General features: G+C 35.6%; 1 protein-coding gene and 2 pseudogenes across 3 annotated transcripts; 2 read left to right on the top strand and 1 right to left on the bottom strand.

The window, feature by feature from the left end:
- The first annotated feature begins 4353 nt into the window (after positions 1 to 4353).
- Positions 4354 to 6686, top strand: LOC140817272 (protein NRT1/ PTR FAMILY 5.10-like; annotated as a pseudogene).
- A 4839-nt stretch (positions 6687 to 11525) lies between these two features.
- Positions 11526 to 14314, top strand: LOC140816203 (patellin-3-like; annotated as a pseudogene).
- Positions 14315 to 18949: 4635 nt separating this feature from the next.
- On the bottom strand, positions 18950 to 23697 carry LOC140816419 (patellin-3-like). Of its 3 annotated transcripts, none has more exons than XM_073175676.1 (5): positions 22465 to 23697; positions 21842 to 21966; positions 21604 to 21754; positions 21209 to 21497; positions 18950 to 19240 (listed from the first exon to the last, which is right to left on the bottom strand). In XM_073175676.1, exons 1-4 carry the CDS (start codon positions 23527 to 23529, stop codon positions 21240 to 21242), a joined length of 1599 nt encoding a protein of 532 aa, XP_073031777.1. In that variant the 5' UTR covers positions 23530 to 23697; the 3' UTR covers positions 18950 to 19240; positions 21209 to 21239. The 3 variants fall into 3 exon arrangements, with proteins under 3 accessions (XP_073031777.1, XP_073031776.1, XP_073031775.1); XM_073175675.1 differs by lacking the exon at positions 18950 to 19240 and adding an exon at positions 20755 to 21075; XM_073175674.1 differs by lacking the exon at positions 18950 to 19240 and having other exon boundaries at positions 20755 to 21497.
- Between the last annotated feature and the right edge of the window lie 552 nt (positions 23698 to 24249).

Here is a 24249-nt window from a genome sequence, read left to right on the forward strand (position 1 = left end):
TTGGGTTGTATAACCATTATTTTGTTGACTTTTTCCGCTGTTATCTCTGATTATTGTTAATTAGGTTAATTGCATGCTTAGTTTTTGATTAGTAGGTGATTCTGGAACGGGTCACTACATTTATGGTATCAGAGCATGCATACGATTTTGGGATATAGATTTCTGTTTTGGGATTTCCGTTGACCAATTTACTAGTTTTCCCCATTCTATGTTGTAGCAATGGCTGACCACTTTGGTGATGAGAGTAGTCAGGGAAGTGTAGGTCGTTGGGGTGACCAGGACGATTTGTTAAGCGTCATAAGTTACCGCATGTTTCTCTAGATGTCATTCTTTCCGTTTCTACTCCGATGGGTCATTCGGTTTTAGCCAAGCGTCTAGTGATGGGTTGTCCCTTAGATTTTGAGGGTAATGATGTTGTTATTTTCGTTTTGTTCATTCTCTTGCCTAGATTTCGAGGACGAAATCTTTTTAAGGGGGGGAGAATGTAGTAGCCCGAATTCCAAATTGGGTAATTAACGGAGTATTGGTGATTAAGAAGGTTTAATGTGTAATTTTGACCGAGTCATGATCGGACGGACCGAAGATGGTTCGGAAGCACCGAAGAGTTCGGAAGGTCCGAAGTGAGTTCGGTGGATCCGATCATGAGGTGTCAAGAGCAGCTGGACACGTGGGAGTTCGGACGGTCCGAAGTGTATGATCGGAGGATCCGATCATGAGCTGTCAAGAGCCAATGGACACGTAGCGTTCGGACGTTCCGAAGTGTTGTTCGGAGGATCCGAACATGGCCTATAAATAGTGCTCGAATTCCTCATTTTGGTATTGCCATTTCTTGAGATTGAGTCTTTAGTGAGAGATTTGGAAGGTTTCTAGCGTTAGTTGTTGGTCGAGCGATAGCCAAGAGCTGCCAGGAGTAGTAGCGTAGCGGCGCCTGAGTTACGAGGCAATCGACATCAAAGGGCTGTCGACGGACGAAGGTAAACCCTAAACCTTTGGTAGTACTAGGGAGTACTGGTTTTGCTAGTCGAGCATGGTAGTATTGATTGAGTATGCTTTTGATGCGTAGGCTTGTTCTAGACCTGATTAGCGGTGTTGCGTAAGGCTAGGCTTGCTGTGATAGAGGTACGAAAGTACTATCCGAGATATCCTGGTTGAGTATACATTCTTATATGTGTTGCATGATTATATGGTGCATTGATATATGTCATATGATGCATGCTATTATGTCACGTTTATTACTGCACGTTGCATTTCATGTTGAGCCGTATCTTCTTCGAGATAGCCTTTACTGTTGAGCTGTATCTCTTTCGAGATAAGCTATATCTTGGGGCCGCTCAGCCCTGTCTTGTGGACGCATGGACACCGAGAGTACACAGTGGCCGACGGGTCGGGAGGGCTTCGGTGGTCCGGGACATTTTAGGTCCACGTCTGTCTTGTAGTGGATGCAGTGACCCAGAGGTTGGACCGCGCGGCACTATCCACTTGGCGCCTCTAGACTGAGCATTTTGAGATCCTTTGTGATTCCTGTTTCTTGACTACCCCGGTATCATGATCATAGCATGTGCATTTCATATAGGTCTGTATACTCATACTTTTGTACTGGGCGTTCTTATCGCTCACGTCCTCGGTTTTGTTTATTCTTGGACACCCCATTCCCACGGGGCAGGCCTCAGGTTGGACAGCTCAGGAGGAGCAGGAGGAGGACGTTGAGTAGCTGGTTGGTTTAGTTTATCGGTATTGTTTTGATTCGATATGGTTGTATTGGATATTTTATTTGGAGTTATTCTAGACTTCGATTGGGTTGTATAACCATTATTTTGTTGACTTTTTCCGCTGTTATCTCTGATTATTGTTAATTAGGTTAATTGCATGCTTAGTTTTTGATTAGTAGGTGATTCTGGAACGGGTCACTACAAATAACATATTCATTCCAATCAATAACACGCTTCAAAACCATTAATATGAGTTTCAAATATTATTTGAAACTTCAAAAATTCATATCAAATCAAAATCATATCATAATTCAAGTCCGACTTCGAATACGAATTTATTGTCGGATATTCTACTACATATCAGAAATTCAACTTCAAATACATAATATTCCAGCACCTTGCTATTTAAAGCTGATGGAACTGGAAGAAAATTACCTCAATCAGAAGCCCTCAACGCGCAGATCACAAATATATAATTTGTTTCGCGTTTAGACAGCGTTTCGAAGTCAAATCAGACGAAAGAAAATGAAAATCTCTCGTGTTCTCTCGAAGCTACGTAAATGAAATGAAGAATTCGAACAGCAGAAATCATTCTTATCTTGCCACCGCTCTCGCGCTCGGGCGGTAGAATTCTCGCGCCCGAGCGCGAGACATTCTGTCCCCGAGTTTCATTTGTGCCGCGCTCGAGCGGTCGAAAGTTACCGCTCGGGCGCCGCATGTTCTGCCCGAACATCACCTTCCAGATATCCTGGCGCTCGGGCGGTAATTTTCTACCGCTCGGGCGCCACACGTTCTGTACCAAAGATTGGTTTTGTATTAAATTGACGTCCGGCCTCTCAAATCAATTCATACCACCTCAATTCATATACAATATTCGTTTTTCAATCTCATTTCTCAATTCATTGTCACGATATACATCAATATACATAATCCATGACAATTTCATTAATTATCGATAATCATACAAGATTTGCGATAATACGATACACGGTCCTTACATCCATCCTCCACAAAGAGGTGTGACCCATCTCCACTTTTCTCCGCCGCAGCCTTCTGCCCCCTCCGGAAAATCAAGAAATTAAATATCTCCGCCATGCAAAGGAGAGGACACATAGTGGTCTAGTCGATACACCAGAAGCATCAGTTCCGATGAGTGTAGCGTGGCTGATACCTCAATATCTGTTGTTTGGAATTGCTGAAGTTTTTACTATGGTTGGTTTGCAAGAGTTCTTCTATGATCAAGTGCCTCGAGAATTAAAAAGCATCGGTCTTTCTCTCTACCTCAGTATTTTCGGGGTCGGATAAATATTGGAAGAGTGAAAAATAGATAAAATAAATGTGAGAATAAAAAAACATATTAGATTAGTTATCCTGACATTTTAATTGATGTCATTTTTTATATGGAGAGAAACAATTATTTTCCCTCCTCCAATATTTATCCAACCCAAATATTCTCATATTTATTTATAGTGACAATTTTTAGTTTTTTAATGTGGGAAAAATAATTGTTTCCCTCCATATAAAAAATGACATCAATTAAAAATGTCAGGATAACTAATCTAAAATGTTTTTTTTATTTTATACATTATTAATTTTTTACAAGTATCATTATTAAGTATTTGTTATAACATTTAATTAAAAGTAGCTCAAAAAAGTGTCACAATAATCATTTATTGTTGTAGTGAGAGATGTATAATTTGATATCATTTGAAATGTAATCTTTAATATATGTTTTTTTTTTTACAATGTATGAATCATTATCCTTTATTTTTTTCGTGTATTGATTAAATCTTGAGCTAACACAATATTTTACAAATCGCACTAGTCACGTAAACCGAAGTACCGCACTATACAAGTCATGTACGACATGATCTTTCGATAAAGTGTTGATAAGGAGAATCGAACTCCTGACTATCAGCCAGTACTATCCAACTTAAACATCCTTTGAGGGCTCTGATTTTTTTAAAACAAAAATCTCTTATGAGACCGTTTAACTGATCAAATTTTTAGACAAATCTCTTATCCAACTTGATCATAAAAAATATTACTTTTTATATAAAAAATATTCAATAGACTCATTAAACATATCTAAAGTCGTTAGACCATTTGACATATTTTTTTTAGTTTGGTGAGATATGACTTTCTTAATGGAGTAATTTATTCATTTTTAGTTAACAATATATATATATATATATATATATATATATATATATATATATATATATATATATATATATATATATATATATGTTTGGTGAGATATGACTTTCTTAATGGAGTAATTTATTCATTTTTAGTTAACAATATATATATATATATAATTCGCATTTTAATGTAAAATACTCGGTCTTTTTAAATAAATTTTAATGAATGACGTTATAATTATTTAAGTTTATTTTGTTGTTTTTTTAAAAATAATTAATTCAGTGATTGAATATCACATGCAATGATTAGGCACGGGGGATTAGTAGCAAAGCTTTTTGCGACAGAAAGCTCTACCGAGACAGAGGATCAAATGGACATTCCCGACCCCGCAAACTCATAGGTATCCATTCTCAACTATCCTTCGGCAATTTCCACAAGTCAAGTTGCTTTTGAATCACTTATTTACTCTGTTCTTGCTCGATTATTTATAGGAATTGAAATGGCTGAAATATTTGCTTATTATGGAATAAGTTCGAATTTAGTGACCTATTTAACTGGCCCCTTTGGACAGTCCAGTGCAACGGCAGTAGCGAACGTGAACGTGCAGTCCGGAACGGCTATGCTTTCACCTCTTATGGGTGCTTTCATTGCTGATTCATTTTTAGGCCGATACGGGCAATCATTATTGCCTCGGTTCTCCACATTTTGGTGAGTGTGAGTGAATAATCAAACAAATCGTAGTAAAACTTTTATATTTTCCTTTTCAATATTGTTGGGAGTAACTTGAAATTTGATAATTCATATATTCGAAGCCAATAAGTAACAATTATTTTAATTTGTTTAAGTACAACATAATCAAGAATGATTAAAATCACTGCATTGATTTGAGATTGTCCAAAGGGGCCTAGTAAATAGGTCACTGATTTCGAATTTATTCCATGATTAGCAAATCTCTCAGCTAATTATTAGGGAACAATCTAGATTTTCAGTATGCTGAGCTAAAAGTAATTGCTCGAGGGTCGTGTTTGCTCACGGCGACTTGGCTTCTTGTGTTTATCAGCTGCACTTAATTCAGTCAACTCTTCAGAAAGCAAGAATGATGTATGTAGTCTAGCATATTCTCTCCGTCACCCTATCTTCAGATATTCTTCTCCTCCTCTTTGTATTTGGTAGCATTAGCGCAAGGTGGGCATAATCATAGCTTCCTAGCTTTTGGAGCTAACCAGTTTGATGAGGAATGTCAAAAAGAAAGTAAGCCAAAAGCCTCATTCTTCACTCGGTGGAATTTCGCTTTTTGTTAAAGTGTTCTGGCATCTCTCTTGGTTTTGAACTACATTCAAGAGAACATGAGCTGGAAACTTGACTTTGGAATTCCATCAATTATAATGTGTTCTGCATTATCTGTTTTCTTGTAGGGGACAGTGATGAAAGTAATCCATTTGCAAGAATTACTGATCTATTTGTCAAAGCTGCTATAAATTGGCAAGCCACCCTTTCGAACCCGTACTGATGACGAAGCTCGACCAATTCTGCATCATGAAGATTCTCAATTCAGGCAAGTTCGTTAAGTTATGGTTATTAACTTAGCCTTCCTAACCAAAAAAATATGGAAAAAACAAACAAACAAACTGGTAACATCATAGTTATTTGCTTCACGTGTTTAATCTGGAGTACGATTTTGTTCAATATGCTACTTTCTGGTTGCAAGGTTACTTGACAAAGCATTAATCATACCCGAGGGTTCAAAAAACAACACAAAAGATTATAACATCGCTGACATTGAAGAGGCAAAGGCAATTCTCAGGCTTGTTCCATTATGGTCTTCCTGTTTGGGATATGCAATAGTATACACAGAGCCTTCAACACTGTTCACAAATCAAGGCGCCACAGTGGATCGTTATATCACTTCTAGCTTTCAGATACCAGCTGCTTCACTTCAATCTCTCACTGCCTTCTCCATTTTCGCCTTTATTCCAATCTATGACCTCATTTTGGTTCCCATTACCAGAGCTATAACCAAGAAGCCATCAGGTATGTCAGTGATTCAACGAATTGGTAGTGGGATGCTTTTATCATTAGTTGTGTTTATTGACAGGAAGCGTCTTGCAACTGCTATAGAACATGGGCTTTCTGACTTGTAGCGACAGTACCAATGAGTATATGGTGGCTGCTCCTCAGCATGTGGTTTTTGTAATTGTTGACGCTTTCACCTATGTTGGCCTTCAAGAATTCTTCTTTGATCAGGTTTCTACTGATCTGAAAAGAGTAGGTATTGCCCTGTGGCTTGGTTTGATTGGTACGAGGAACTTCTTAAGCGGTTTTCTCGTATCCGCCATCGAGAAAATCACCAGTGAACATGGTGAGGACGGTTGATTTTCAGATAAGCTGAATCAAGCTCATCTTGATTATTTCTATTGGGGGCTGGCGGGGATCATTGCATTTGCATTTTCTGCATATGTATGCGATATTGGGAATATCGACTTCCCATGATGGAGAGAAAATCCTGTCACTCCAACTAATGGCTGTCGGAGTTTGTTTCCGAAGGTCGATTTATTGTAAGATGGTAAATCGAATTATTGTGAGATCAAAGCAAAGAGGAATCGGGACAATATTTCTTGTTCCACTTTTCTAGCTTCCTACATTGGTTGGCCGGGGTGGAATAAAGTAATATTACAAAAAAAAACTCCAAATATGGTAAACAAAGTGAATCAAGAATACATATTTTCAAGTTGTTCTTAAACCAAGTTTGTCTCCAAGAACAAACGTACCATGAGTATGTATGCATTTGCCGCTGGCAAGTTCATCAAAATTTAACATAAAAGTAGTATATTGTGGTTGGTAGTCATTTGTGTGTGGTTCGTTCTTTCGCCAAATAAAGAACGTAAGTAATTAGGTGGAGACGTGTCACACATTTCTCTTTCCTTGAGAAAATAATACAATCGTTAATAATGAATGATTCTGGACGTGGGTTTTGACATTAATAAAATCCATGTTATCTAACTTAAGTTTGAGATTTTGTAACTAATTTTATTGTTTCGGATTGATTTGAATTAATTTTTATGACTATCGTCTTGAGTAGGTTTCTTGTGAGACGATATCATGAATCTTTATGATATTCACAATAAAAAGTAATTTTTTTTTCCATAAATGATCCAAATAAGATATATGTATCACAAAATACGACCAGTGAGATCGTCTCACACAAGTTTTTGTCTTTCAATACATTCCATGAATTTGGTGTTTTCTTTGAATGAAATTATTATTTTTTTAAAAAAAAACATCATATTTTAGCTTCCCATAAAAATCAATCCCTCATCTCCATGAACTTGGTGTTGGTTATTACAATTAAATCTCGAATTCAAAATTTTAATCAAAGTCTGAAATTTTGATCAAATAAGCTATATGTCATCAATCAAATATTATTTTTTAGATACCTAAGATTTTATTTTTTTCATTGGATAAAGATGAGGTGCATAATAAAAAGAGATCACACATTCTATAAAGTTCTTAATATAAGCCTACATGTCAATAAAATTATTTTTTTTCCCCAAAGTCCAATTAAAGCCTCACCTAATCTAATCGATAGATGACTTACATGGGTTGATAAATTATCTTCTAAAATATTTATGTCACACTCATATTCATTATGATTTATTATTTTATTTTGATTCAGTTCCTCGTCCCCATCCGCAATCAATTTACGAAATTAAGCGTAGATTATATAATGCGGATTTCATAAATTTATACGCAATGCATGATCAATTATATATTCGTAAAATTAAAATAAAAAAAATATCCATTATTGATGTTTGAATTGTTAAATATATATTTTTGGGATAATTGGGCAGGCGCAGTAGCTTTTACACCGCAAATTATGCCACCTGCAATGTCCCCTGATTTTGGTTGATGTTCCGAATGAGAACGTTCACGCATTACCCAACAATACTGTTCCGATTGATTTTTTAGTAGGTCTCTTGTGAGATGGTCTTACGAATTTTTATCTGTGAGACGATTCAATTCTACTGGATTGATTTTCTTAGTAGGTCTCTTGTGAGACGGTCTTACGAATTTTTATCTGTGAGACGAGTCAACCCTACTGATATTCACAATAAAAAGTAATACTCTTAGCTTACAAAATAATATTTTTTTTGGATGACTCAAATAAAAGATTGTATCAAAAAATACGACCAGTGAGACCGTCGTAGAAGTTTTTCCTTTTTTTTGGCGCCAAATTATAATTTTTTCTTTCAATTATATTTTCAAATATTAGCATGTTTTTTTTTCTCTATATTAAGTATTAGCTGATCGCTTTATAATCTACGTACTTCCAATATAATGTATTAGTTAGTATACTATAATAGAAAATTTATTCCTTGATTAAAATTTTAAAAAAATATTTATACTTAGTATACAAAATTATATATAGTCGATAAACCCTCACCGAGATTGTCTAAATCGGCAGGGTATGCATATTATTTGTAACCAATCTGTCACATATTTTGTTAATGAGTCTATTACACATTATTTTTCTAATGTGATTTACTTAATTGACGTGCTTTACATATTACTACGTCCAACATGAGAGTTTTTCATTACGAACTTACTAATATCAGCTGTCTGTTTATTTTTTAAAAAAAATTATAGTCAATAAAATATGATAAAAAAATTATAGTCAATAAAATATATTTTTTGTCATTATATTTAATTTTAAATTAAAATTTTTACACTATCGAGTCCGTTTTAAATGCATCAAATCATGGTGTCGCTCAAAATCTAAGTTTCACATTCTCTCCCCCTCATAAAATCACTATACATACATACATACATAAATGTAAGTTAATTTTTATGTATCAAAGGATAATAGTAAAAACTGCGGGCTAAATTAAATGAATTTGAGCCTCTACCTTTTTCATTTATTATTATTATTATTATTATTATTATTATTATTATTATTATTATTAACTTTGTGATTTATTATGTTCCTTCAATTACTTCATGTATATTACTCTAAGGAAAAAAAAGGTTCATATTAATTATAGACCCCGTGGGTTACCAAGAACAACGTCCTGCGCATTTATCCTCTATTTATTGTCTCCTATTTATTAAATACAAACCTTTTCGGTTTTTTAGTTGTTTAATTTAATTTATTACAATGTTTCCTTACATTTTCCTCTATATTTTTCGATATATAAATCAATTATAATGTAATGATTTTACACAATTACATTCATAGCATATGTTTACAAACTTACATTGTATTTTAATAAAATATGGATTCCCTTACCTTTAAAATATAATTATTATTTATGGTGCGATGAAAAATTTAAAGTATGAATCAACGGATCCTGACAAGTCGGCCCCTTTAACACTAACTCTTGTTCCGAGGCCATTTAAAAAAAATAATAATAAAAGTAATATTATTTTCTTAAAAAAATAAAAACTATAAATATTTATTTAGCTTATATTTAAAAAAAAATCAAATTTCAGAAGAAAAAAAAAAGACAGCGAAGAAATATCGTAAGCCAGCAGCTTTGATTACTTTGGCGCACGAAAGACGGGGGATTGCTAGGTCCACAAACACACTGAAACCCGTTACCTATACATACATATCCTGTGTGTGTATATATATATATATTTATTTAAAAAATAGAAAAATACAATATAACCCCTGTTTTTTTAATTTTGTACGAGCCGGCGTTACAGTGACCACGATGAAAAGAAACATGGTGTGGTGTGCAAGTATGATTATTATTAATATAATCAATATATTATCATTTGATAGCGTGTCACAAAAAAACTAATAAATAAATAATCAACAAATTATTATATACTTTTCTCTATTTTAATTTTATGATTATGACGGTGACAACAAATTTTAAGATATTAGTCAAATATTATTTATTTCATCAACTCAAATATCTTAAATGTTACATTTTCCTATCATTAAGCATTAAAAATCAATGAATTTCACTTTCTCCCTCAGCGAATTTCTACATTGGATGCTTCATGGTGTTGAAATTGGCTGGCTCTTACCATGCCTTATCTAATTAATACTTACGTTTAATGTTCTAGAAAATTTCAAGCTTTCACATATTATTATTATTATTATTAATTCCGATGATTGCCAGTATTATTGATTGGCAGTTTTTTCTTTTTCTTTTTTCGAAATTTACAATTAAATTAAATTGGAGAGAACCAAATTATAACATTCATAAGCCAATATGGGAAAACCCATCACAAAACATTTAAAGAAAAAAAAAAGTAGGGTTTGAAGGATTATAAGATGTTAATAGTTTGGAGCAGGTCTCTTGTGAGACGGTCTTACAAATTTTTATCTGTGAGACGGGTCAATCCTACCGATATTCACAATAAAAAATAATACTCTTAGGCATAGTTTGGTGTGTTTGATTACTAAGTGATTAATAATTTATCACTCTTCAACCTATGTTTGGTTCACTTTTTAAAAGTCCACAAAAATTAAATGGGCCCGTGATATTGGTGGTCCATCATGGAGAAGACATCCTACCAAAAGTTAGTGATATCTCCATGATAAAAGAATAAATAATATGAAATGACATTATTAGCCTCCAAATTTTCCATCGGCAACAACCCATAATTTGGCTTTCTTGTTTGATATCTCTTTGTTTAAATATTTTAAATCATTTCAGTTAATTTTAAATGTTTATTAAATATATACATATATACAAATATATAGATACATATATATACACACAAAAATACACACACACGCATATATACTTCACTTTGGTTTTATTTTTTTTAATATGCGATGGTTTTAATTTGGCTTTCTTGTTTGGTCTCTCTTTGTTTAAATATTTTAAATCATTTCCGTTAATTTTAAATATTTATTAAATACATATATATATACAAATATATAGATACATATATATACACACACGCATATACATGTGTGTGTGTATTATATATTATATAGCATAATTTAAGAATTGAGACATGCAATTACAAGATCTTGATAAGAATGAAATATAAGTTTTTATAGTAGGGTTAATTTTGTCATTACAATACAATATATAAATTTAATCACTCATGTTAAAATCATACAAAACATTCAACATATTATCTTATCATTATATTTATCCTTGATTTATCCTTATACTATATATCCCTTAGTTATCCTATCTTATGTATCAAACTATGCCTTAGCATAAAAAGAAGGCAAAAACTTGTGTGAGACAGTCTCACGGGTAGTATTTGTGAGACGAATATTTTATTTAGGTCATCCATGAAAAGTATTACTTTTTATGCTAAAACAATTACTTTTTATTGTGAATATGAGTATGATTGACCCGTCTCACAGATTATGATCCGTGAGACGGTCTTACATGAGACTCACTCTAAAAAGTAATATTTTTTCATGGATGACCCAAATAAAAGATCCATCTCACAAAATACAACCCGTGAGATCGTCCCACACAAATTTTTGTCAATAGCTTGTGTGTGTATTTCAGAAAAATATCATATATGTATTGATGAAATATCTCAGATTTTAAATGTACATCTGTCAATATATATCTATATTTAAAAAATATCGGTAATATTTACAATTTCAAACCTCAAAAGGGGAAAAGAATTAATGGCATCCAACTATGACAATAATAGGAAAAAATATTATGCCAGATTGTTATTATACAAAAATGTATTGCAGGAAATTTTATTGAGCAAATTGAAATTATTATAATTTTCGGTGAGGAATGAAGTTTGGCAATTTTGGTCGAAGAAAGAGGAGTCCTGTTGTGTTGGAGTTGGACCCCATTACAAACGAGCTGGCAAATTTCCAGTCTTTGACAGACTGTTACTCTCCACACCCCGTTTAGCATATAATCGCCCACTCATTTTTCTCTATAAAACCATCTTGCTTTGTGGTACAAAGCTTTGAATTCTTTGTTTCTGTGTTTCAGGGAGAGCTTAATTTGTTGTTTTCTTGAATTTTCAATATGGCTGAGGAAACCAAGAAAACGACTGCTGAGGGCCCGTCTGTTGCTGAAGAGGTCGTGGTATGTGATGTTCCGGTGGTCGAGAAGCCCGCGACCACCTTTGTAGAGAAAGACCCGCCACAGCCGGAGCCTGAGTTGGAGAAGGTGGAGAAGGCCGGCGCCTGAAGAGGTGGTGGAAGGCGAGAAGGAGAAAGATGAAGTTTGTGGCCAGGGAAAGGTTGCTGAGTCTGTCTCATTTAAAGAAGAAAGCAACAAGGTGGATGATCTCGTGGATCCAGAAAAGAAGGCCTTGGAGGAATTCAAACTGTTGATTCGGGAGGCACTTGCTAAGCATGAATTTACCGCTCCACCTCCTCCTCCTCAGGACCCGGCCAAGGAGGAGGAGCCTAAAGCTGAAGAGAAGAAAGAAGCAGCAAAACCTGAAGAAAAGAAAGAAGAGCCCAAGACCGAGGAGAAAGCAGTGGAAGTGCCACCAAAAACTGAAGAAAAAACGGAAGCAACAGAGGCACTTGCTGATGTCGCGCCGCCGCCGCCAGCGACGGAGCCCGTGAAAGAAGAAGTCGTGGAGAAGAAGGTTGAAGAAAAAGGTTCCCCACCACCGGCTCCAAAGCCATCAACCGTTGAAAAGGTTGAAGAAAAAGCGGAAGCTGTTACCGAAGAGATTAAAGAGACCATAATTCATGAGGTCACCGCCCCCGCTCCACCCCCATGTGAGGAGCCTGCCGCCACCCCGACGGAAGATCATAAGCCTAAGGAAGAGGAAGAGAAAGCCCCCTTAACTCCGGAGGAGGTTTCCATATGGGGTGTCTCCCTTCTTGCCGATGAGAGGAGCGACGTGATTCTCCTCAAGTTCTTGAGGGCGAGGGATTTCAAAGTAAAGGAAGCCTTTTCCATGCTAAAAAATGTGGTGGCATGGAGGAAAGAGTTTAGAATTGACGACCTGTTAGAAGGAGGAGTTGGCGAGGGTCTTGAAAAAGTTGTGTATATCCATGGAGTGGATAAAGAGGGGCACCCTGTTTGTTACAATGCTTTTGGCGAGTTTCAGGACAAGGAACTATATAACAACACCTTTGCTGATTCTGAGAAGAGAACAAAGTTCCTCCGGTGGTATATTCAGTTCCTGGAGAAAAATGTCAAGAATCTTGATTTTAATCCTGATGGCACCTGCACTTTTGTTCAAATCACCGATCTCAAGAATTCCCCTGGGCTCATCCTCTTCAAAAAAGAACTCCGTCAAGCTACCAACCAGGCACTCCAGTTGCTCCAGGATAATTATCCCGAATTTGTTGCCAAACAGGTATTATTCTCAACAAAATCCATTTTTTAGCCTTCTGGAGTGTTATCGAAATTTTCATTGATATGTGTTTGTTCAGCAAGGCCTACTAATATGAGCTATCCCCGTTCTGGATTCATGCGTTAATTTCTCTTGATTGGTGTAATAGTTTAAAGGGGCGTGTCCAGTGAATTTGGTTTCTGTCAAAAGTTTGTAGTATGTTATTACTGGCGCTGAGTGAAGTATTTGTGTATTATTGATGTTGCGTAGGTGTTTATCAATGTTCCATGGTGGTATGTGGCTTACAATAGGATGATTAGCCCATTCTTAACCCAAAGAACGAAGAGCAAGTTTGTATTCGCAGGCCCTACCAAGACTGCCGAGACTCTTTTCAAGTCAGTACATTTGATTAAATTTTCCCTTCAATTTTGATGTATCTATTATTGCATTGTATCCCAAGTTCAATTATCATGTTGATTTTTTTTTTTTTTTGTGACAGATACATTGCGCCTGAGCAAGTACCCATTCAATATGGTGGCCTCAGCAAGGAAGGTGATCAAGAATTCACCATTGCTGATTCGGCAGCCGAGGAGATCATCAAGCCAACTTTCAAACACACCATTGAACTTCCCATCACTGAGGTGGGCAAGTTTTTTCCCTTTATTCTTTGATATAAAATTCTACTCAAGAAACTGAAATGTGGCATTTAACTCGAATTCCGGGATTTTTCAGGCTTGCACGTTGGTATGGGAGGTGAGAGTAGTAGGATGGGATATATCCTACGGTGCTGAATTTGTCCCAAGTGCGGAAGGGGGATACACTTGGATCGTACAGAAGCCAAGGAAGATTGCGGCCACCGACGAACAAGCGATTTTCTGCACCTTCAAAATCGGCGAACCTGGCAAAGTGGTGCTCACATTCGACAACCAAACTTCTAAGAAGAAGAAGCTTCTCTATAGATCCAAGACCAAGCCAGCTCAATGAAATTCTTGAATACAATGCTTATGCAGCATAAATAATTCCTTATTTACATTTACATATTCTTTTATCTTATTTATATATCTGTTTGCTGTTTTTTGTACTTCCTTGAATTAAATTTTGTTGTTTGATTGTTTAAATATGTTTGGTGGAACATTTTCGGGGAACAGGATGGATCCATAACATTGGAATGGGGATAGCGTGACATTGTGGCATATTTCTTTTTCTTGAAATTTAGTGTGAAACGTCGAAAGAAACTTGTGTAGTATATACTATTTTATGCTTCATTTTTCCAGCTATTATTGTGTTGCTTCGTAGTTTCTTTTCTTGTGTGTCTATATTGGATCCTTCACCCCTCATTGTTCTTACTCTCAAATTTGGCCTCTTCTTTTAGGTCGTTTTTTTCTGGCCTTACATGGTGGAAAATGACATTCTGTCGAGTGGGTGTACGTTGGATTGTAAACGAATAAAATCGAGTCGTATATGACGAAAATTTAAAGTTTCGAAACTCAAAGTTTGAAAATTTTAAAACTTTTTGCTTGAATTCAATTTGAATTATAGCTTGAGTTCGGCTCGAAAGATTCGAACATATTCGTAAATTATTTATATTATTATCTAAGTATTTGAAAAGTTCGAAATTTATTTATTTAATATATTATTATATTATGTTAATAAAATATTAAAGTTTCAGAATGGTTGTTAAACTATCTAACATCTGAACACATTTGAGTTCGATTAGAATTCGATAAGGAGTGGATCTCATGTGATACCGTCTCACGGATCTTAATCTGTGAGACCGTCTCTCGGATCTTAATCTGTGAGACGGGTCAACCTTACCCATATTCACAATAAAAGTAATACTCTTAGCAGAAAAAGTATTTCATGGATGACCTAAATAAGAGATCCGTCTCACGAATACGATCCGTGAAACCGTCTCACACAAATTTTTGCGTTCGATAAGATCAAATACAAATATAATATTTTTCGAATCTAACTTAAAATATTTATAAACGTGCTCGTTTATATCCTTAATGACTAGGTGTGTGAATGACAATGCAGGCATATTTGGATATTTGCCAAAACCAGTGGAGTTGGCAGGTTAGGAGGTTACGTAGAGCAATAAATCAGTGAGAAGGCAATTGGTATTATTATTGGTCCATATCACATGCACAGTAATTAGGGGACAGAATCGTCGGCATAATTTGCTCCAGAAAATATTGTAACAGAATTCATGATTATGTATTTAAATGTTCGAACATTTCTCAAATAAAAAACAGTATTATATTAATTTGATTTGAAGAAGAAAATATGAGGGAGAACAAAACACAGTGGAAAAAAACTAGTGGATTTGTGAAAAGAAAAGAAAAGCTACCTTCTAGAAAGAAGATAAAGCTTCGTTTTTAAAATAACCTGCTAAGCTAGCTGGCTGTGTCTTTTGCAATTCCCACTTTTTATATGTAATAATAAGTATCATTTTTGTCTTTGAAGTTGAGTTCTTAAAATGACACACCAACTTTATTATTATTATTAACAAAAAGAGTCTTAGTTTATCACTGTCTGTTCATCATTAATTATCGGGGTCAGGTGCTCAACTTCCAGCACAGAAAATAACACATTGCAGAAAGAGACCCCACCAATAAGGTTAACGACAGCAAGTTTATTTTGGTTTTCAAATTTTTTCTAAGGCGTGAAAAAAACTTTTCGAATATTTTTATTGAGAAATTATTAAATTAAATGACCATACGGATCACTTGTCTGTTTCGAGAAAGTACAATAATTCCCTGTAAATTCGGACCATAACGATGTATGCTTCTTCTTTCTTTAGATGCTGCATTTGCACGCAAAAATGCAAAATAAAAATAATAATAATAATAATAATTAATTTTTTTAAAAAAATGATGGAAAATGTATACAAGAGTTTTATTCTTATGCCCAAATTTTCATTTTTTTAGATATTATTTTAACAAAATTTAGCCATCCCAAATTATCTCAAATCATAATCTTATTCATCTTGTCTATCTAAATTACAAGAAAACAGTATATATTATGATGGATTATAAGTAGTAGCGAAGGTTTTCTGAACCATCGCTAAAAATAACGAAGATGTTTGTTGTAACATTTCATGTTCGCAATCTTGATTTTGATGTTAACAAAACTTGTTATTGTGTTTTTAACATATTTACTCAAGTGTGAAGTTGCAAACTCAAGAAGCAAGCTGAAACTGAATTTTGCACAAATTGAATTTCTAGCGAGTTTCGGTGTTTTGATGATATCTCCCAGCTGGATGATTCAAATGACAATCCGCCAAATGGACTGATCAGAAAACTCAATTTGGAACAAGTCGTATTTCACGTCAGTTGGGCCAAATCGGATGTTATCATGGTCTAACTGATCGCTCAATTACCGAACTGATCACACGAAAACAGCAATCAGTTGGGTTTGAGCAGCTGCGGTATTTTGCTCATATCTCTCAGCTCGGTTATTGAAACGAAGCGATTCAATATGCGTTGGAAAGATAAGACAAAGATCTACAAATCATTCTTAGAAGTCAAAGCCTGAATCGAAGCTTACGATGCTGATAAATGACGATAAAACTACTGGTTCTGCACAAACTGAAATCAGCTAGGCTGATTTCAGCACACCAGCTGCAACTGAACCAGCTGCTGACCAACTGAACTGAACCAGCTGCTGACCAGTTGAGTTGACCAGAGTTGACGAGTCGGGAAAATGACCAGCAAGCTGAATTTGACCGTTGCAATTCCAGAAACAGTACAGAAACTTTTCAAACGGTCATATTATTGTGTCTAACGTATATATCAGTGTTGGAGCCTATAAATACAACATCTTGAAGATCAAACAAGGGCTTTGAAGTGGATTTAAAGCATGGGCAGTTAGCATGAAAAAATCAGCTAGTTGAGAGCACAAGCCCTTGTGTGAGGATACATTTGAGATGTAATTGTAACTGATAAATTCCTCACACACAATCACTCACACATATACAAGAGAGTTGAACTTCAAAGATTAGTTGAGTGAGTCTTGCACAAAGACGTAAAACTTGTGTATGTAGTCTTTGCATATGAGACATCAAACAATATGCTGATTGTGAGGTGTTGCCTACAATCTTGAGTGCTAGGAGTTCAGTTTAGGCAGTGGAGTAAGTCCTAGTCGAATGGGTTTGTACAAGGTGTTGTATAAATCAAAGTCTTCTAGTGGATCCTTCCCAAGGGGAAGAAGGGGTGACGTAGGAGTGTTTGAAATCTCCGAACATCCATAAACAAATTCGTGTCTATTTGTTTATTGCATTTAATTATCATTTTTATAGTGCTTAAATGATGCATTGTTGAAGCATTTTATGTGTTCTTCAAATACCAAAATATTGCATATCAAGTGTTTGATAAAATGCTTCAACTAAAATATTTTTACTCATTCAACTTTCATATATTTTAAATGGTTTACAAAATATTTATTCGGTTTCTACGAAGGATTATTTCGAGTGTTTTCCGCTTGGTTTTTAACCAAACTCGATTTAATTCGTCGGTGTTCAATATTTCAAGAACCGAGCTATTGTAGCTCAACGATGATCCCCCTAACCGACCTAACAATGTTATTCAAACCATTGCTAAACATAACGATATTTTATTTTATTTTTTTGATATTAACACATATCATAGATGGTAAATAAAGAGAATACAAAATACGCTGGGTATACCCAGGGATCACATAATCAGTGTTCGAAAACCATAATTGAAGAAAATGGTTATTTCAAAAATAGATACATCCCAAAAATGAAATCCAAATACTGGGAGACAAAATATGAACATCATCCAGCAGCCAGCGTTCGATGAACATGAATCAAAATCTTCCGAAAGATAGCTTCCACATCCGGTCTCTCACCGTCAAAAAGTGCCCTGTTACGAGGACTCCAAATGTGGTAAACCAATGCAGCTATCCCCGAGTGGCACCTCCGTGCACGCATGGTAGTACCTCTGAATATCCTGCGGAGAAGACGAAGTAAACCTGTCATAGAAAGCGCCATACACTGAACTTTCAACCACTCCCACAATCTAACCCAAAACTGTGTAGAAGCTGTACACTCAAAGAAAACATGCTGTGCAGTTTCATTTACAGTACTACAAAGACCACAAGACTTGTTTAGGATATAGGGCTGTCTGTCCTTTGTCAAGCACTTCCCATGAGCAAAAATCCAAAGGGCGAAACGGTGTTTAAATAATATTACCACAGTTTCAAAAAATCGTGGCAATTTGCCTATTGTATTATTAAATTTGTGGACAATTCGAAATTGTGACGGTTTTAGAAAAATAACTATTAAAATTAGCGACGATTTTTCTAATTGTTGCTCAGGCCTCATTTTTTCAGTGAACGCCAACAATAACAAAAAAATATATATTCTCCAAATGAAACGGTCGCATGTTTTCTTAAATATAATCTGAATTCAATGTACCCTCCAATGTCAATGATTGCCCCTCGGATTCCTCGTGGTTAAATAATATTATTTGGTAGTGATAAAGAGACCAAACATGGTTGGCAATAACAACCAAGCCAAAGTCAAGCACGAACTTATAATTATGATTAACACGAGAATGATTGTGTTTTCAAAAGTTTTAAAGGGGTTGGGGATAATGATTCATCGCTCGAATTCATATTAATATATTTCATTTTACAATGGAATGCAACTTAGATATGTACGAATAGAGAGGCCCACTCATGGGGAAGAAAAAGAAAGAAAGAAAGTAGAAACCAACTTGTAATAGAAGCAAAAGTTCGGACATTGGTGACACTAAAATCATAAACGACATTTTGACACTTAATATAAATACAGAGAAGGTGAATGAATACGGCTTTTAGATCAAAATTATAGCATGCCTATGTCCTGACAGTCCATGTGCAATGTGAGGCTGAGTTCAATTTTCATATGTTGTAGTTTGTTCACATGTTTTTGCTGCCTTGTTTCCCAAAAGCCTCTCCACATCTTCTGGTCTTGACTCCGACACTTCAATGGCACCAATGTGTTTCGGCAGATTCCATCGATCACAAGAATTCAATGTCGGTGGTCCTGTCCTGTTTGTGTCCATCTAGCTATCTATCCCTAGGCCGGTATTCGGTTCATTAAAAACAGCGTATTGCATTAAATATTCCAGCTGCAAAATTTGCAGTGTCATAAAACTATAGCGGCAGTATGACACCATCATTGGAAACAAGACTTTAATGTCAAATTACATATACAGAACTGTCGAACACCGGTTCAATTCATTTTAGCAACAAAAATTGCAGGATCGGAGTTCAATAAACACAATGGCAACATGGGAGGGGATTAACTCATTAATTGTCATGTGCCTTAATCGAAACAGCACATGTTGCTACCTATACATAGATCTCATGCACCATTATTGACAAGTGAACTTTTACCGGACACGTGGAATTTTGGAGAAAAAAGAATTGACGAGTGAAACCCAAAGATCATAAAATGATCCGATAACGACCACGCATAATGGAATATATTTGCAACCACTTAACATTTGTAATCACGGTTTGGTCCGTGTTACAGCGAGAGTAATATTTTGCATAAAATGTTCGAGCGAACATCTCAATTCAAAACAAAATAATAATGATATGCCTCACATTGTTTGTTTTGAATTAAGATGTTTATGCGAAAATCTTATACATAAATACAAGATAGTAGCACTCCATGTGTTAGCTTAGAATGATCTTGCCACCACTTTACAAATAGTGTAGTTACAACAGAAATTTGTGGGGGTGTCGCATCAACAGAGCCTATTATTGATTAACAAAGACAGAGAAATGAAAGCTAGTCATGTTTGGACACAAATGTCAAATAGAAAGAAAGAGTTTCCTGTCATAATAGGTCACATTCAAGCAGTGTTCTAAAAAGCTCGCTTAAGCTCCGCTTAAGCTCGCTTAAGCTTGAAGCTTGGCGAAAACGCCCCGCTTCGGAGAAAGCGGAAAAAAGCGGTCAAACTGTAGTTTGACCGAATTAAGCATAATTAAGGTGTTTGATTAAGCGTGCTTAACTACAATTGATCGCATCTATTAATTTTTTTATTTTGAAGGTATGTTTTTTTATTTTAAAATAATAAATTAGGTTTATAATTTAGATGTTTATTTTTTAATTTTAATTATGATTAAGCATGTCTGATAATGATTTGACAAATATTTAACATTTTTAATGTGTTTTAGTTGCAAAAACAAATTAAGATTGTAATTTTGATATTTTATGATTTTATAAATATGAGAATTAATGCATCAGACATAAAATTTATCATATTTAAGTATTATTTTATCTAATTATTGGTTTGAGATAATTACAATTACACTGAATATAAAAAACGCTTTTTCACGCTTAAGCCTGTGCTAATCTCGCTTAAGCTTGAAAAGCTTGGAGCTCGACATCCGCGCTTCGGGGCGCTTCACGCCTTTTAGAACCTTGCATTCAAGATTAGATGATAGACCACCAAACTAAACCTAATGTCATTATTTTAACCATTGAAATTGATAATTTGCTTAAAAAACGAAGAAGATTGAGCGGTTGACAGGTTAAGGGATTCAAAGAATACATCAAGGAATAAACAAGAGCATGATGAAATAGGTTGCATACTGGAATTTACACACACACACACACACAACAAATACCGAATGAGTTGAAATTCAATACATATCATCGAAATGGATTTCCAATGATACAAATATATATGCTTATCAAACAGAAAATAAAAAGAAACATATTCCCATCACGTAAAATACATGTTTATTGTTGTCATTGAGCTACAAAACCATGCAAGGCAGAGAATACAGCAAAAATAACCAAACTAAGGGGAAAATGTTCTATAATGGAACATGCACATCTTCAACATATTTACCAGCAGCCCCAAAGATGTTTCTCGACAGGCCCTTTAACCACAATATTTTGATTTCCGGAGGGCTTTCAAACACAATAGCAAGTGTATTTCTGCTTCCACTTAGAAAATGATAATTGACGAGGGTGAAAATGACCGCAAAACAGATACAAACCATCAATCAGAAAACATTGTTTATCACTGAGAGAAGTAAATCCAAGCGTTCAAAAAATGGTAGATGAGCAAGGAGTTTACTCGAAAACTAGAGCTTCCTGGCCCTGTTACATCAGTCAACATAGGGCGCAACTTTGAACCTGTAAAAAAGCTTCTTCTTCTTGGCAGTGGGATTGTCAATGATGAGTAATATCTTACCGAGCTCAGAAACACTGAAATTGTCAGACACAACCGGTTCATCAGTTGGAGCCATCTTCCTGGTCTTCTGTATGATCACCGTGTATCTTCTACGTTCTGTATTTGGTATATACTCGGCACAGTAGCTCACGTCCCAGCCCACTACACGAAGCTCCCAAACAAGAGTGCATTTCTGCAGGTAAATAAGAAACCCAATCACACAAAGGAAACTGCTAATCTTTTACTCTAAATATCTATCAATAGTGACAGTTACAGCTTCACGACAGCGTTAACCAGACCTCATTTACTATGATTTCCACAGTTTGCTTAGTCATAGGTTTCACAGTGATCTCTGTGGCTGGATCATCGACAGTGAACTCAGGGTTGCATTCGCAGAAATCCACATGAAGGCCACCATATCGAGTCGGCACTTGCTCCGGCGATATATACCTGTTGCACAAATCAATTACCAGGTTAATCATACATACTGCTCTAAAAATCACAGTGACAGATATTCATGTATAAAACTTCTCGCACTTGCAAAGAGTTTCGACAGTCTTTGTTGATCCAGAAAACATAAATTTACTTTTGGTCCTCTGAGTCAGGAAAGGGCTGATCATTGTGTAGAACGCCAAGTACCACCAAGGGACATTGATGAACACCTAAAAGCAAGAAAGGATTATTCCACACTCACACAGGGGTATCAAGATTCCTTTAAATATGCCTACATGGAAACACAAGTCATCATCAAACCAAAACCTGAGCATAGGCAGATATAGCAACTACCGGCTTCATAAATTTATCCAATATCAACCCTCACACAAACTGATAAAGTATCAACGTTATATTCCAAGGTTTCTTATCCAATATCTACACTGATGAACTACCGACAAAAGAATCAACACATGTGCTCCCTTATATATAGCAAAGAACCATTTGATGTTATGGTCTAAATACCGAGTATGTTAGTGCAATAGGACGCATTTTCCGTAACACACAGAGTTCGATAGAGACCAAAGTTATGATACAATCCGAAGAACAGTATCTATTGATTTCAGATCGCAGTTGTATCACTTCATGGTCTCGTGATTTCTCAGAATTGCACCAAAGGCAAAACCCATAATAAATAAATACAGTAAATATATCAATGAAATCAATACCTGCTTTGCCACAAATTCAGGATAATTATCCTGAAGTATCTGCAAAGCCTGCTTTGTCGCAATGTGAAGCTCCCTTTTCCCCAGTCCGGGAGAATTCTTGAGATCACTAACTTGAAAAATCGTATTGATCCCGCCAGGATTAAAGTCCAATCTCCTAATACTTCTTTCAAGAAACTGAATTCTCCACCTCAAAAACTTCATTCTTTTTTCCTCATCAGCAAACGTATTGAAATACAACTCTTTATCCTGAAATTCCCCATAAACATTATAACACACCGGGTGTCCTTTTTTATCGTGTCCCTGCATAAAGACAACCTTTTCAAGATCATCACCCAAATCCTCCTCCGCTAATTCGTCAACGTTAAACTCCTTTCGCCATTTTATCGTGTTCTTCAACATGTCGAATGATTCTTGAACTTTAAAGTCGCGGGCTCGTAGAAACTTGAGCAAAATCACGTCACTCCGTTCATCTTTCAACAAGGGCACACCCCAAATGTACACTTCTTCAGGCGCAGTCGGAGTATCCGAGGAAAAAAGACCAACTTTAAGAACTTCTTGTACATTATATTTGAACTCTTCAAGTGTTCTGCGCTCGAAATGCGAGAGATCTGTAGGCTTGTTGCATTCTTCCTTGAAAGAACCCAAAGCCACAGGGACCATTTCCTTTCCAATCGGTTTCTCATCTTCGGACTGTGCAGCTTCTTTGGATAGAGTTTTGGAAGGTTCAGATTTCTGAGGTTGCGCTTCTAAAGCAGAAACTAGCGTCCGAGACTCCGGGAATGCGGAATCAGTTTCCGTTAGTGTGAGAGAAACACACTCCCCCGCAAGCGGCGGTTCCAGAGACGACGGATCTAGTGGGGTGCTCTTTTCTGTCACCATAATGGCCTCCTTCAGCTTTTCTTCAACAGGGAAAGGAGTGAGAGTCTCTTTATCCACCGACTCCAGCTGTTTCTCGGCAGCAGATTCCGGTTTTTGCGGTAGTGGCAATTCTGTCTCCTCCGCCGCCAGCGGTGGTGGCTGGTGGACAACTAGTTGTGGATCAGTTTGAGAGGCTTCCCAGGCCATCCTAGTGGAGAAGAATGGGCACAGTTTGAGAGCAAGTTCCTAGTTCGATGTGTGCATATGAAAAGAAGAGAAATGGCCGGTACTCAGAGTCAACAACTGCCGAAGCCGAAGCGAAGCTCTATTTTTTGCAAATACGTATCTGAGTGTACGAACGAAAATAAAGTCAAACCAATTAATTGAAATTTAAATATATGTTGGGAAAAGAAATAAAACATTTCCAAAATTTCGTTTGACAGGTTCGGAGTTGGTGGAAGTCAGAATTCGGTATTTATCTATTTCTTCTTTTTTTTTCTGAAAAACTATTCTTTTCTTCTTTGAAATAATTACGCTAGATGTAAAATTTTATTATATATCTATTTCTTCTCTTTTTTTCTTCTGAAAAACATCTATTTCTTCTTTTGAAAAAAATTACGTTAACTGTAAAAAAAAATATAATTTTACGTTTGTTTTAATCTTTTTTTTTCCTTATAAGTTATCAAGAAATATTAGCCACCACTAAAATAATTATTCACTTTTTACTTTAAATTTTGTTAACCTCAAATTTTTCTCTGCTCATGCTTTATGTTTGATATAATATAAATCCAAAAATGGGTCTCAATAAGAATAATTTTTTATTAAAAAATTAGTAGTAAAATCCTGTGTTATCAAAATCGGATCGTTTGGTTAGCCGGTAATAGGTCACAAGTCCGGTCCAAAACACAATCAAAATTTGTTTTAATA

This window comes from Primulina eburnea, chromosome 16, assembly GCF_022965805.1.
Source record: "Primulina eburnea isolate SZY01 chromosome 16, ASM2296580v1, whole genome shotgun sequence".
NCBI classification, from domain to species: Eukaryota; Viridiplantae; Streptophyta; class Magnoliopsida; order Lamiales; family Gesneriaceae; genus Primulina; species Primulina eburnea.